Source organism: Lemur catta, chromosome 19, assembly GCF_020740605.2.
Source record: "Lemur catta isolate mLemCat1 chromosome 19, mLemCat1.pri, whole genome shotgun sequence".
NCBI lineage: Eukaryota > Metazoa > Chordata > Mammalia > Primates > Lemuridae > Lemur > Lemur catta.
In genome coordinates, this window is record NC_059146.1 from 29,279,841 (window position 1) to 29,295,431 (window position 15,591).

The 15,591-nt window shown below is 53.4% G+C and overlaps 1 protein-coding gene across 1 annotated transcript; it reads left to right on the forward strand.

The window, feature by feature from the left end:
• The first annotated feature begins 6,040 nt into the window (after positions 1–6,040).
• Positions 6,041–9,618, forward strand: SERTAD1 (SERTA domain containing 1). The gene is made up of 2 exons (XM_045531974.1): positions 6,041–6,205; positions 8,544–9,618. The coding sequence occupies exon 2, from the start codon at positions 8,547–8,549 to the stop codon at positions 9,264–9,266; it is 720 nt and encodes a 239-aa protein (XP_045387930.1). The 5' UTR covers positions 6,041–6,205; positions 8,544–8,546; the 3' UTR covers positions 9,267–9,618.
• The last annotated feature ends 5,973 nt before the right edge of the window (positions 9,619–15,591 follow it).

Below are 15,591 nucleotides of genomic sequence, written 5' to 3' on the forward strand. Positions count from 1 at the left end.
TGGAGGGATAACCTGAACAGTTAGGTGCCAGTCCAGAAAGAGGAAGGGGGTGGTCGGGGATCTCCAGAGAGCACACCAGGTCTGCATCCCAATATGGATGCCAAGTGAATCATGTCTTCCTCCTGAAGACTTCTTGCCATGCTCAGAATAAAACCTCAATTCTACAGAGGCCTCCTGATTCATAACCAGGAGCAAGGACTGAATGACTCTCACTCCTGACAACTTTCCCACTTTCATCTCCCACTCTCTCCTCCTTCACTCCAGTCACGCTGGTCTCCCCTGATCCCTGGCCCCTTCCCACTACAGGGCCTTTGCACTTGATAGACACTTCCCCCATAGCTTCACCAATCCAAATGTCTTCCTTGCCCATCCTAGCTCAACATGTCCGAGGTGGGTCACCACCCCACCACAGCCTGTTTGACTTTCTAAGTAGCACCTATCCAATCTCAAATTATTTATTACCCATTTATGGTTAACCTCCTACTCCACTGGAAACTGAGAGGGAGGGGCTGTGTCAGTCTTTGCCCAGAGACATCCCCCCCCAGTGCCTAGAAATATGCTTGGCACATATGGGCTCTCAAAAAATTTGCTGGAACAAATGAACTCCAGACTTTGCAATGGCCAACCCTCCCTCCCACCTCTCTGAACTCACACCCTCACTCCTGTGCTCCAGCCACACACCATTCCCTGCCGTTCCTCAAACACGCCACCATACCCCACTCTGCAGACCTGGAGTAATACCTGCCTCACAGCAAAGTGTGTAAGACAGCCTGAGGTTTCCAATACTCAAATTTATTGAGTGCCTGCTGCGGGCCTGGCACTCTTCTAGTAGGCACATGAGTAAAATAGACAATTTTTGCTCTCAGGAGGTGTAACAGTGGGGGAAGATTGAAATAAACATGAAAAAGAAGTTAAAATGTACAGTCTGCCAGGTGGTGATACATGCTGTGGGGAAAAAAGCCAGAGAGTGGAGGGGGTGTTGCTATTGAGGTGGGATGGCCAGAGAAGGCCTCACTGGCCAAGTGGCGTTCAGGTAAAGACCTGGAGGAGGTGAGGGGTGAGCTGTGTGGCTCCCGGGAGGAACAATCCCGGCAGGGGAAGCGGCCAGTGCAAAGGCCCCGAGGCCAGAGCTTAAGTGGAGTGACTTGCGGAACAGTGAGGAGGGGTGTGGCAGGCACAGAGTGTGCAAGGGGGGAGAACACCAGGAGATCAGGTGACAGAGCAGAGGGGCCAGATGTGTAGGGCCTCGTGGGTGCCCTACAGGGCGGACTATGACTTTACCTTGAGTGAGATGGAAGCCACGGGAGGTTGCTGAGCAGGGGAGGGATGTGACTGGACTCTTTTTCTTAGAGCTGGCTTCGACTGCGCCAAAGACAACCAAGGGAGGGGGAATCGAAGCGTGTAGCTTGTTAGTAGCACGGTGAGGCCAGTATGCAGAGCACCCACTTTCCAGATGAACAAACTGAGTCTCAGAGAGGCCCAGATCCTTCCCTAACCGCACCAAAGAACTGGCCACAGAAGTGGAAAGGCTGGCCCTGCGGAGGGACCCGAGTCACCAGGGCAGAGTCCACGTTCGCTTAGCTTCCCTCCCCCGCGGGCCTGCGGTGGGGGATGGGCCCGCGGCCCTCGCTGGGCGTGGCGGGGGAGGCCGGTCCCTCCCCGCGGCCCACCCTCGGCCCTGGGCCGGCCAGCCGGCGGGACACCCGCGAGGCGGCCGCGGCCCGGAGCCTGCCTGGCGCCTCCTCCCTCCCCAGGGGCTGGGCGGGGCGGCCGGCTGGGGGCGGGACGCTCCCCCGACCCCCCCCAACCACCCCCAGCTGGCGGAGGCTGCTCCCCAGGCCTGCCCAGCCTGGTGGCTTCACTTCTGGTTTCATTTCCCCCGAGGCCCGAGCCTCTCTTTTTCTCCCTTCCCCCAGCCTTTCAACTCCTGGCTCCTTCTCCGTCTTCTGGTCTCTCTGAGCGCTCCGGCTACAGGCGCCTGTCCCCGGGCCTCCCGACTGTCCCGTTCTATTTTGTTTCTCAAGTCACTGAACAGAGGTGGAAATTATTTTTCTCGTTTATTCATCTTTCAGGGTCTTCTGATCCCACTCGCAGTAAAAACTGAAAGGTCCACAGAGGAATCTAAAAGACCTGGTAACTTCTCTGACCTCCTCCCCAGTAGCTCCCAGTCCAGCTCCACTGGCCTTGCTGCCCCACAAACAGTACCTCAGGGCCTTTGCACTGGCTCTTCCGTCTGTCTGGAACACTCTTCCTCCAGAGTTTTGTAGCCTCTCTTATTTCATCAGGTCTCTGCTCAAACGTTGCCTCTTCAGAGACAACTGCCCCCTAAAGCCACATACCCTGTCATTACACTCCTCCCAACTCTGCTGCTTTCTTTTCCTTTGCCCTTATAGCTCTTAAAGTACTATGTAATTTCTGTAAGTTTGTTGTCCATCGCCTCCCATAAGGAATTTTTATCTATAATTTCACTGCCGTATCTTCAGTACCTAGAATAGTGTCTGGCACACAGAAACGGCTTAAAACATGAATGTTTGTGAATCAATGAATGCATTTGTTTTCGTGTTTTTTCTCTCTCTGCCCCCTCCTATGATCCATAAGAGGAGAGTCGGTATGAGTTTATCCAGTGCTGTAACCCCATCACCTAGAACAGTGCTCACCACATAGTAGGTGCTCAATAAATACATGTTAATCAAATGACTCTTGTGAGTTCTTCTTCCGTGTATGACCTGGAGAAAGCCACTTGGAGACTCTGAGCCTCCTTTTTGCCAGACCATAAAAATGGGTTGTGTGTTTATTAGGGATCCACAGACGTGAAAGATAAAAAATAAAAAATAAATAAAAAGAGAAAAAAAGAAAGAAAAATAAATTTTTAAAAAATAGGTTGTGGGGGTAATTATGTGAATTTGTCTAGCAGAGGCCTGGTTGTAATTAGCATTTTACCCTATTTTTATTTTGAAAAAATTCAAGCACATAAAAAAATGAAGAAAAAAAAAGTATTCTGAGCACCTGAATACCTTCCCACCCAGATTTAATTAATAGTTCTTAATATTTTGCTAAGTTGCCTTTATCTACATATGTATAAGTGTATATGTATATTTTTTCTTTTTCCTTTTTTTTTTTTTGAGACAAAGTCTTGCTCTATCACCCTGGGTGGAGTGCAGTGGTGTCATCATAGCTCACTGCAACCTCAAACTCCTGGACTCAAGCGATCCTCCTGCCTCAGCCTCCCAAGTACTTGGGACTACAGGCATATGCTACCATGCTGGCTAATTTTTCTATTTTTATTAATAATAGAGATGGGGTCTTGTTCTTGCTCAAGTTGGTCTCAAACTCCTGGACTCAAGCAATCCTCCTGCCTCAGCCTCCTGGAGTGGTAGGATTACAGGAGTGAGCCACTGTGCCCGGCCATGTATATATTTTTTTCTTTTGCTTAACCATTGAAGAGTAAATTTCAGATATCTTGACATTTCTACCCTTAAAAGCTCAGCAGGTATCTCTTAAGAATAAGGACATTCAGGCCCAGTGCAGTGGCTCATACCTATAGTCCTAGCACTTTGGGAGGCCAAGGTGGGACGATAGTTTGAAGCCAGGAGTTCGAGACCAGCCTGAGAAACATAGCAAAACCCCATCTCTACAAAAAATAAAAACCACCAGACATGATAGTGCACCTGTAGTCCCAGCTACTTAGCAGGCTGAGGCAGGAGATTGCTTGAGCCCAGGAGTTTTGAGATTGCAGTGAGTTATAATGACACCACTGCACTCCGGCCTAGACAACAGAGGAAGACCCTGTCTCAAAAAAAAGAAAAAAGACATTCAGGCTGGTCATGGTGGCTCATGCCTGTAATCTGTAATCCTAGCATGTTGGGAGGCTGAGGCGAGAGGATGGCTTGAAGCCAGGAGTTTGAGACCAGTTGGGCAACAAGGTGAAACCTCCTTTCTCCAAAAAAAAAAAAATAAAAAATAAAAAAGGATAAGGACATTCACCTACAAGCTACAATACTAGTTCATATCTAAGAGAATAAAAATTCCGTATCACTTAATATCCAGTCCATATTCATATCTCTCCAATTGACCCAAGAATATCTTTTATAGTTGTTTTCTCTTCCCTAAAATCAGGATCCAGTGAAGGTTCACATGCTATTTTTGTTGTAATAAAGAAATTACATTGTATCTCTCTTTTTAAAAAATATATTAGAGATGGGGCAGGCCGTGGTGGCTTACGCCTGTAATCCTAGCACTCTGGGAGTCAGGTAGATCATTTGAGCTCAGGAGTTCGAGACCAGCCTGAGCAAGGGCGAGACCCCATCTCTACTAAAAATACAAAGAAATTAGCTGGACAACTAAAAATATATAGAAAAAATTAGCCGGGCATGGTGGCGCATGCCTGTAATCCCAGCTACTTGGGAAGCTGAGGCAGGAGGATTGCTTGAGCCCTGGAGTTTGAGGTTGCTGTGAGTTAGGCTGACGCCATGGCACTCTAGCCTGGGCAACAAAGCGAGACTCTGTCTCAAAAAAAAAAAAAAAAAAATATATATATATATATATATATATATATATATTTTAGAGATGGGGTCTCGCTATGTTGCCCAGCCTGGTCTTGAACTCCTGGCCTCAGGTGATCCTCCTTCCTTGGCTTCCAAAGGGCTGGGATTGATAGCCATAAACCCGGCCAGTATCTTTTATTCTGAAACATTCCGCCTCCAATCTGTTTTTGTGTTTTCTTGACATTGAATTTCTGGCAGAACAGCCCAGTTATGTTGTAGAATGCCCCACGTTCTGGATTTGTCTGATTGATTATGTTCCTCTCTATTTCCTATAAGCTGGAGATTGGGTCTAGAGGCATGCTGAGAGTCACTTTATGCAATGTAACAGGGAGACTCCACAGGGTATGCCACACACTTCCTAATAAGTTATAGGAGGTGGCACCCAGCGTCAGGATGTCCCACTGCTAACACAGAGTTTTGTCTCACAGTTAAGGCTGTGAGCACGACATCATAAAAGGATTTCCTTCTTTGCAGTTAGCAAATAACCTTTGGGGTGAGGCTTTGGAGCCTGTCAAGATCCTGTTTCCCACTAACCTTTCACCTAAGGGTTTAAGCATCCATTCATAATTGCTGCCTGAATTAACTACTATAGTTAGCATTTTTGAGAACTTACTTCGCCCAGGGGCTTTATTCACAACAACAGTTCTTCCCATAGATCTGGAGTTAGCAAATGAGCTACATAAAGAAGGTAAGTCTCATTGCCAGTTTACCAAATATTAAACTCCTGTCTACCTCCAGCCCCATCCCATGTGTCTACCCACTTTGAACTAAGCTACAGCAGCTATAATACTAACAAAAAGACACGTTGTACCCCACTCTGAACACTTTGCACAAATTGTTCTTTTTAATCCTCAAAGCAATCCTCTGAGCCAGCCGCTATTTCCCTCATTTTAAATAAAAGGAAACTGAGACCCTAAGGAATTAAAGCACTTGCCCCAGGTTACGCAGCTACTTAGGGAACGGAGCCCAGGATGTGACTCTTGTGCTATCTCACTCCCACCTCACTCCTGCCTTCATCAACAATGGAGTCCAACTGTCCAGCATTTCCTAAGTCTGGCGCAGTGCTCTTACAGACACGATCTTATTCTAGCGTTCCTAACTCTCAAGAGGTAGAGGCAAGAAAATCTCCATTTAACATACTACGTGTAGCTCGGAGAGGTCAAGCATTTTTCCAAGGTCATGCATGGAGGGAGTGGTGAGTCAAGATTTGAACCCAGGCCTATCTGGCCTAGAGTATAGACCCTTGTTGGAGCTGGGTTTGACAGGTGCATGGGTAGGTGGGAAGGGCCTGTACTTTGAGAAGCAAAAGCCCCTAGCGGCCACCGACCCGTAGCCACCCCTCCTTCCCCGCTTCCCTCACGCAGCAGCCCGGGCATGCGCCCTGAAGTCAACCTCCCCCTTTTTAGAATCTGCCCCCTGCAGGCTCCGCCCATCACCGCCCAGGGCCAATCCCTGGGGTGGAGGGCGGGGCCACCACCGGAGTGGGCGGTAGCCAAGGGTAGTCAGGAGTCCGGAGTCGTGCGCCGAAGTCAGAACTGCGTCTCGCAACCCAGGCGCCGGTTGCTGAAGGAGAGTGAGCGAGCGAGCGATGCTGCCGCCGCCGCTTCCTGATTGGCTGTGGGTGGCTACCTCTTCGTTCTGATTGGCAGCTAGTGAGCAGGGTATGTAAATGAAGGGGCTTGGGGAGAGAAGGGGTACCGGCGGTCGGGTTCTTTGGCGAGTTCGATCCCTGGGTCTGGCAGGTGCGCGCTGGGGCTGCCCAGGATCGAGACGCGCGGGCCTTTACGTGCCGTCTGCTCCGGCCAGGCCGGGTGAATCACGCCGCAGCCCGAGAAGGGGGCGGAGGCGCCGGCTCCCTGGCTCCGACTGCGTGACTCACCCGCCCCCGCCGCCGCCGCTTCGGGAGGAGCCGCCTCCACTACCGGAAGCGAGCGTAGGCCAGGAGCACAGAACAGCCCTCCTGGGGTCTCGGCTTGCCTGGCCCCGGGCGGCAGGCCGGAACCGCAGTCGGGACGCGGGGCCGTGTAAAGGGTCCCGGGGTCAGAGGGGCCAGAATCCCGGGGGTAAAGCTAGCCTGGGCACCGCCAGGGGGCGCCGGGACCCGGGGGGCGGAGTCGGGGGTGGGGGCTTGAATTCCTGCGGTTCCGGACTCCCCGGTCTTCGGAAGGGGGCGAAGACCCAGTTACACGTAGTGTGGTGGGTCCCTCTTAAGGTTTTGCCAGGTCAAGTCCAGGGGACTGGACCCTGCAGTCTTCCTGGTCCAAAAAAGTACATTGGGCCAGGAGTCCAAAACTCCAGGCACCCCCCACCGCCCCGCCACCCCGGGGGGGAAGAATGTGGGTCCTCAAACTTATCTCAGTGACTGACCCCGTGCCCATAGGATTTCCTGGCAAGCCCTGTCCCCTCTGTCTCCCAAATAAGTCCTTTATCAACCAACTTCCTTTCATGTTCACTATCAGCTTCTGCCCCAGGCCATCGTCATCGCCAGTCCCAAGAGTAGAGCAGCCTCCCAAAGGGTGTCTGAGACCCCCAGTCTTCCCACCCTGCCTTCCTCGAAGCATCCAAGGGGGATCTTCTGGAAACTTAATCAGCTCACTACACCTCTCCCCTCCCTGCTCGAACCCCTTCAGTGACTACCCGCCACACTTAAAATCCAAACTCCCCACCTCTGCCTATATGGCCTTCTGTGACCTGGCCTCTGCCTGGCTGCTCCCCAGCCCCCATCTGGCCTCCTACCACGTCACTCCGTGTGCCAACCACACTGGTCTCTTTGCAGTTCAAGCTCATGCAGCCTTCTGGTCTTCCTTTGCCTTTGTTATTGTTCCCTCTTGTCCAAATGCTTTCCCCTGGTCCCTCCATGGCTGACTTCTCTTGCGTCAGGGCTCAGTTCAAATGTCACCTCCTTACAGAAGCCTTTCCTGTCCATCCAGGACCTTCTAGTTTCTTCCTATCCATATCTGTACATTTCCCGTGTTTGTTTATCTACTGTTTGATACATAGTAGATACTCAATAAATATTAAACTATAGGAAACAGCCACTTCCATAGGAAAAAAAAATAAGGTTAATATTGGCCATTCAAATGGTTCATTGAAGAAATAATCATGTTATTAAGTGTACTTATGAGGCCAAGTGCAGTGGCTCATGCCTGTAATCCCAGAACTTTGGGAGGCCGAGGTGGGAGGATCACTTGAGGCCAGGAGTTCAAGACCAGCCTGGGCAACATAGCTGGACCTTGTCGCTAGAAAAAATTAAAAAATTAGCCAGGCGTGGTGGCACACACCTATAGTCCCAGCTACTTGAGAGGTGGAGGCAGGAGCATTGCTTGAGCCCAGAAGTTCGTGGTTACGGTGAGCTATGATCAAGCCATTGCACTCCAGCCTGGGTGACAAAAAAAAGAAAAAAATTATTAATAAGATTGATTACTAGGCTGGGTGTGGTGGCTCACGCCTTTAAGCCTAGCACTCTGGGAAGCCGAGGCGGGAGGATCGTTTGAGCTCAGGAGTTCCAGACCAGTTTGAGCAAGCGTGAGACCCCGTCTCTACCAAAAAAAATATAAATAAATTAGCTGGACAACTATAAATATATAGAAAAAATTAGCCGGACATGGTGGTGCATGCCTGTAGTCCCAGCTACTTGGGAGGCTGAGGCAGAAGGATTGCTTGAGTTCAGGAGTTTGAGGTTGCTGTGAGTTAGGTTGCTGTGAGAGCCATGACACTCTAGCCTGGGCAACAGAGCGAGACTCTGTCTCAAAAAAAATAAAATAAGATTGGTTACTATGTACCAGGCACTGCTGTAGGTGCTTTTTGTTTCTCATTTAATCCTTAAAGCAATTTATGAGGTAGATACTATTATCATTCACATCTTAAAGGTTCCCTAAGAAAACCAAGGCACAGAGATGTTAAGTGACTGGCCCAAGATCACACCTACAGAAGTTGATAGAGGCAGGTATGAACTTAACATTTGCTCTCCATAACTGAGTAACTCCTCCCTCCCTGCAGACAATGCTGAGCAAGGGTCTGAAGCGAAAACGGGAGGAGGAGGAGGAGGAGGAGGAGAAGGAATCTCTGGCAGTTGACGCCTGGTGGCTGGATCCTGGCCACCCAGCAGTGGCACCAGCATCCCCAGCTGTGGCTTCCAGCTCCCTCTTTGACCTCTCGGTGCTCAAGCTCCACCATAGCCTGCGGCAGAGTGAGCCGGACCTACGGCACCTGGTGCTGGTGGTGAATACACTTCGTCGCATCCAAGCGTCCATGGCACCCACAGCTGCCCTGCCACCTGTGCCCAACCCGCCTGCAGCTCCCAGCATGGCTGACAACCTGCTGGCGAGCTCGGATGCTGCCCTCTCAGCCTCCATGGCCAGCCTCCTGGAGGACCTCAGTCACATCGAGGGCTTAAGCCAGGCCCCCCAACCCCTGGCAGATGAGGGGCCACCAGGCCGTACGACTGGGGGAGCCCCACCCGGCCTGGGTGCCTTGGACCTGCTGGGACCAGCCACTGGCTGTCTGCTGGACGATGGGCTCGAGGGCCTGTTTGAGGACATTGATACCTCCATGTATGACAGTGAACTTTGGGCACCAGCCTCCGAGGGCCTCAAACCAGGCCCTGAGGACGGGCCAGGCAAGGAGGAAGCTCCGGAGCTGGATGAGGCTGAGCTGGACTACCTCATGGACGTGCTAGTGGGCACTCAGGCACTGGAACGGCCACCAGGGCCAGGCCGCTGACCCTGAGGGCTGAGATGGTCGTCTAGTATCCGAACTGAGCCTGGTGGCTGGACCACTCTCCTTAGAAAGACACAGCTGGCTTCCCTAGTACAAAGAACGAGGCATGGGCTACTTTGGAGAGACAGAATCCAGTCCCGGGCAACTTCACATCCGTCCTCTTGTCTTGGGGCTGGTGGGGGAGTCTGGGATTGGCCCCTAGTGATGGAATGACAGGTCTGGTGGCTGGAATGTGATTGCCCAGGCCATGTGCTGGACTGAATCTCTTGGGGTCATATCCTGGGCTGTTCCTTCCCTGATATAGGGAAGAGACCCCAATCAGTTTTTTCAAATTAAAACCAGCCCTGGGAAACAAGTCTGTGTGCTTCCTTGTGTGAATGTGAACGTGAGATAAAATGTAACATTTACTGAACCTGGACTGTGTGCCAGGCACAGTTCTAAGAACTTGCATGTGTTAATTCATTTAATCCCGTAACAACTCCATAAGATTATCCCCATTTTACAGTTAAGAAAATGAGGCTCCAAGAGGTCATCACTTGAGGAGGTGGGTTTTAAATCATGAACTTTCCTGCTTTATTAGCCTGCGAGGCAGACACTAGGTCTGGCTGCGAGCGAGCCCTCTACACAAACTCCACAGAACATACCCAGCCAGGTTTCCTTGTGCCTGTGTGTATATAAAGCGTAGGGGAGGAAGCCCCAGGCCACTGTTTAAAAACGAAGGCTACTCCTTCCTGGAGTCTATCTCGAGGGAAGAGGGGAAGGGGGCTTTCAGAATGGTCCAGAAATAAAAACAAAAAGCTGGAGGCTGGACAGAGCCTCTCCAAGGAACCCTCACCGTCAGATCACCAGGAAAATGGTGCAAGAAAGGAAGACATCAGCCAGCTTTTAAAAATAAAATCCACTCCCGGTCTCAAATCTCTCACTGGGCAGAGGATAGGGCAGCCTGGACGCTGTCCCCAAAATAAAGCCACTAGGCTTGGTGGCTGGACTAAGAAGAGGGCGCTCAGGGGCAGGCAGTTGTGCTTTCCTTCTAGAGGAAACTCAGGCCCAGGCGAGCCGGGGCCACCTGCCTGACTGCCCGTGTGTCAGGGCCGGCCACAGCGCCGGGTGTCAGCGGCCGCCCCCGCGGTCCAGCCGCATTCCTGGCCCGGCTGGGAGGGGCCGCACACTCAGCGGCCTGGCGCGGGACCCGGGCTGCGTCCTTCCTGGCGGCCGTGGGGGCAGGGCGGCCAGGGGGGGGCAGTTGGGGCGGGGAAGTGGCGCCGTGAAAGCTGAGGGTCGGGACAGCAAGGAGCGGAGAGCTGGAAGGTGACCTGAGGAGCCAGCTGGGCCTTGAGAGTGGGAAACGCCGGCTAGGGGACACCCAGATCGTGCGCCCCAGAACCTCCCACTGGCCGGAAGCTCCAGGGAGGCTGAAGCAGGGGTGGAGCTGGGGGAGGCGGGGAGCCTCGGTCCGGCCCCCGGGTCCTGGAAGGGGCGGGCAGAGCGGAGCTTCCTGGAGGAGCGGAGGAAGTTGTGCCCTTTTCTGGAAGGGAGGTGAAAATGGCGTGCAGGGAGGTGGCGCCCGGGCTGAGGGTCTTCCAGGCGCCTGACTCCAACCCCCGGCGACGCCAACCGCGGGGCAGCTGCGACTCAGACTCAGTTTTGCCCCAGACCCAGACCCTGGGAGCCTGGGGTGAGCTCAGCAACGCCCCCTGGTGCCCAGTCTGGGGTTCTGTGATACCACTGCCTCAAGTTCCCTGGAGATCGGTCCCGTGGTCAAGGGGTCCCCCAGTGTGGAATTATTAACACTCTCTGTTTACAACATCCTAAGGGCCTGTTTCTGATGTTTCTGAGTGCCAACCTGGGGAGTGACCTGTGATACCTACCGATGCAGACTGCCTGCCCACCTGTCAATGACCCTCCCACTTTCCCCTGTGTCTCCTTGGCCAAGTGATGCTCCCTCTCCCCAGAGCCTCTAGATACAGTTGCACAGCTTGTGCTCTACACATAGGCTGCATATTTAAGGGGACGCCACGCATGTCCCAGGTACCATCCATTTGCATATTTGTTACAGCAGTTTTCTGGCAGATGTGGGTCGAATGCCTTGAGGAAGGGACATGTCTTTTGCACAAAAGCACCATATGGGCTAGATCAACCCTAGTCCCTTCCCCCCGGTGCCCTGGAGTTATGAAAAGCTCATGCCTGAGGACCTGCCTCCCTCTCCCTGTGTCTGACCCCCTGGATTGCTGTGCAGGCTCCCTGGCTCTGGTGTGCCGCTCAACCCCAGGACACCACACCACCTCGGCCAGCAGATTCCAGGGCCCACACCATTCCTAGCTGAACCGCCAGCCCTGGCGCTGCTACTGCCTTTCACAGAACCTCTGTGTATTCCGGCCATGACTCCCCCCAGGCCAGCTCCCCTCCACAGGCATTCCCAGGAACACCCCACCACACACACACTTTTCTCCCCCACACACCTGGGAGAGCTGTGACCACATGTCCTTGGCCTCCTTTTCCTCCCTCCCTTCTTTCCTTCTCTCCTTCAGCAAAGATTCATGAGTACCTACTGTGTGCCTGTCCCTATGTAAAAGGTAAATCTCACCACATCTGTCCCCTGGGCCCTCAGGATATACCCCAGTCCTCTGGGATCTGAATCCTGCACCTTCCAAGGTTCACCTTTGACCCCTAACCCATTCATCCATTCATTGAGCATTTACTGAGCACCTACAGTATGCAGTCCCAGTGCATTGCGGAAGTCTAACGCAGAGATGTTCTGAAGCAATACACTTTAGAGAAGAGGTTGTGCCTGAAAGCCAGACCCCCTGGGTTTGGACCCCAGCTTTGTCACTCTGCGGCTGTGTGACTCTAGGCAAGGTATTTAACTTCTCTGACCCTCAGGGTCCTCATCTGTAAACTGGAATAGTAATAGTATCCACCTGGAAGGGCTGTTGTTCTAGGGAAAGAGAACAGCATGTGCAAAGGCTAAGAGGCGAGGGACCCTACATTTTCAGGGATCTCTAAGCTGCTGGGTTTGGCTGGAATGAGGAGGAAAGTGGTAAGGTAAGTGCTGCGACTGGAGGGGCCAGCAGGGGCCAGGGCACACAAGACCCTGGATAGGGGACTTTACTCTAAAGGTACTAGGTAGACATGAAGTAAAAGAGTCTCTTTGCCAGGTGAGTATAGTGGTGGGGGGTGGGGGAGAGACTGGAGGCCTGGAGCCCAGGGGTGGAGAGCCTGGGGAGGGACAGAGCAGCCATTGGGATGGGAAGAGGGGAAGGGACACTCAAGAGGCCCAGTGGACAGGCTGAAGCTGATGACCCACAATTGAGGAAGGGTCTAGGATGAGGCTCAGGGGTCTAACACGAGGACTGGGGAAAGAAACAGGTCTAGGGTTGGGGTTGAGGCTGAGGCCAGGGAGGGATACGGTGGGTGCAAGGTGCTGGGAGGGTGGGCATTGAAGCTGCTGGGCCCCTGGGACTGGAGCTCAGAAGACAGGACCAGGAAGCAGGGGTGGGCATGAAGGGTGGGGGGCGAGGGAGACACCGTTTCCCTTGGCTGGACCCAGCAGCTGGGCGGGGCGGGGCGGGGCAGGCCGAGGCTCCTGCTTAGCTCTGACTGGGTCCGGAGAGGGTGGTCCCTGAGAAGCTTCCACCTCCTTCCCCATCCCCGCAGGATGTCCTGTGTTTACTGAGGTGGCCTTGGCTGGAACCAGGACAGTGGTGCCACCCGCTAAACTCAACTTCCCATGGCCACACCCCCTCGGGTGAGGGACAGTGAGGGAGAGAGAGAATATGAGACAGAAAGAAACCTAGAGAGACACAGACAGAGACAGAGGCAATGCAGAAGGACAGAGAGAAAGAGAGGAACTGAGACATACAGGGACACAAAGACAGACAGAGACACTCAGAGAGACATCGCTCACAGCCAGCGAGGAAAGGGGGCTTCCTTACCCTGGGACAGGGCATCTGCAGAAAGCATATGGCTAATGTTAATATCACACCTAATAGCAAACGATCGAATGTTCTCCCCTGAGACTGCAAACGAGCAAGGATCTCTGCTCTCTGAGGAGGGGGGAGGCAGGACAGTGTGTGTCAATGTCCCTTTTCTGTTTGACCCTCAGCAGAGAGAGATGGATTTTCCTCCTCCCGTCCAGTCTGGCCTGTAGCTCAGCCGTGTCCCACCCCTAAGTACTTAAAAGCTCAGCTCTACGTTGTCCCTCCCATAGCTTTACCCAGGGCCCACAGGACAAAGTCGCAGTCCCTCGTCGCGGCCCTGCTGAGCTCTGGACCTCCTCACAGCTTCTCCTCACACTGTCACATTAACCACTTCCTCAAAGGGCCTTTGCACAGGCTAATCCGCTGCCCGAAACACACTCTCATTCATTCACCGCCCGTGGCTTTGCATTAACTCCTACACATCCTTCAGGTGCCAACTCAAACGCCACTTCCTCCAGGAGGCACTCCCTGCCCTCTCTTCCTAGGTTGGGGTGACACCTTTCCTGGGCGCCCCATCAAGGCTGTGACCACTGTGCCTGTGATTCCCGCCTCTCAGCCTCATCATTCTGGGCTTGTTCCTTGTTGGACTGTGACCTCTGTGAAAGCAGGCCTGGGCCATCTCGGTCACACAGTGTCCCCAGCACCATCCAGCAAGGGCCTGGGCACAAGACCAGGTGCTCGCTGAATGTTTGCTGACGTTGAAGAAAGGACTGCTCCCTTTCTCACCGCTGGTCCTCTGCCCATGTTTGTCCCTCTGCCCTGCCCTTTTCCTTGGCTCCGTTCTCCTCAGCCTTCTGGTCTGACTTCAGATGTCACCTCTTGTACGAATCCTTTCCTGAGTCTGCCCCCCAGGGTGGAGTTAGGTCTGTTGGTGTCCCTCGTGCCCGACAAATGACCTACCACCAAACAAGGGCTTGGGAATGTTTGTTGAATGAATAAATGAACAAATGAATGTTGGAGTGAATCAATGAATGAGAGAGATTGCAGTGAAGTGAGGGTCTCTTCAGGCCCGTCAAGAGCCCTGGCCACACCATCCCTTCCACCCCTGGGGAGGAGGGTTCCGGCCACACCCCACCCTTAGCTGCTGCCAGGCCTGGAAGGCATTTCCCAGAGCTCAGCACATTCCTGCCTTCCCTGGTGGCTGAGAGTGGGCAGGGGGCATTTCAGAGAGAAGGGGGGAGGTCCCCAGCATTCTGGGATCCTGCCATCCTGGCCTGTCCCCCATGCTCTCAGAAGTAGGCCCCAAGCCCTCAGTGGGGGGCTGGGGATAGGTCTGCAGAGGGGCCACCCGAGCTGGCGTGAGGGGTGAGGGTGCCGACTGAGGTGGGGGCCTGGTGTCTGCGCCTGGCTGGACAATGGGGCAGAAGCTGCTGACATGTGCTTTGGGGGTAATCCCCCAGCCTCAGCCCGGCCCAGGCCTGGGGCCTGGGCTCAGAGAACGGCGAGCGTCCGAGGCAGCAGCCGGGTGGGCTCGAGGGGCATGTGGGGGTACTTGTGCTCCCTGTGCCGCCCCCCGGGGTCTGGTGAGTCAGGGAGGCCAGGCTGGGGGCCCGGCCAGGGGCAAGGGATAGGGGTGAGGCCTGGCGGCCTTGGTTTGGGAGTTGGGCAGGGCTGGGTTCAAATCTGAGCTGCTGCCAATTGCCTGCTGTGGGGGACCTTGGAGAGTCACTTGCCCTCTCTGGACCTCTTTATCTGTGAAATGGGGGGACAGAAGAATGTAGAGGGGTCTTGTGGTCCAACAGAATGGGGACTGGACCCCAACTATACCAGCCCTTGTCTGCGTAGTTATAAATCGGGCCACCTTACACCCATGGTTCAGTGGCAGAGCTTTGGTGCCCAGCGCAATATATCATATGTGACAGGTGTCTCCCCAAATGGCAACTGCATTAAACAGAGAAATGGGGCTCCCCTATGCCCAGTTTCACTCAAAAGGGGCCAAAAGCCACTGACAAGACTAGCCAGCAGCCTAATTTGTGTGATAACAATAATACAAACTGTGAGTAGCACTCACTCCGTGCTGGGCATTGTTTTATGTTTTTAGCCTCCTTTAACTCATTTAATCTTCACAACAACCCCACGAGGTGGGCACTCTTACCATCCTCATGTCAGTGGTAAACTGAGCCCCAGAGAGAAGCTGTGACTTGCTGGAAGTCACACAGCCAGGAAGTGGCTGAGCTGGGATTTGAACCTCAACTGACAGTGAGAAGGAGCGGAAGGAATTTATCTTAGAGGCCCCCATGCCTGGGTCCAGGAGTCAGGAAATGGTGGGGTGGGTGGGGTGCTAGGACTCTAAGGGGGGGGTAGTAACGTGCAAGTCCCCGAAGCAGGGCTCATGGTGGAAGTCTCAGCCC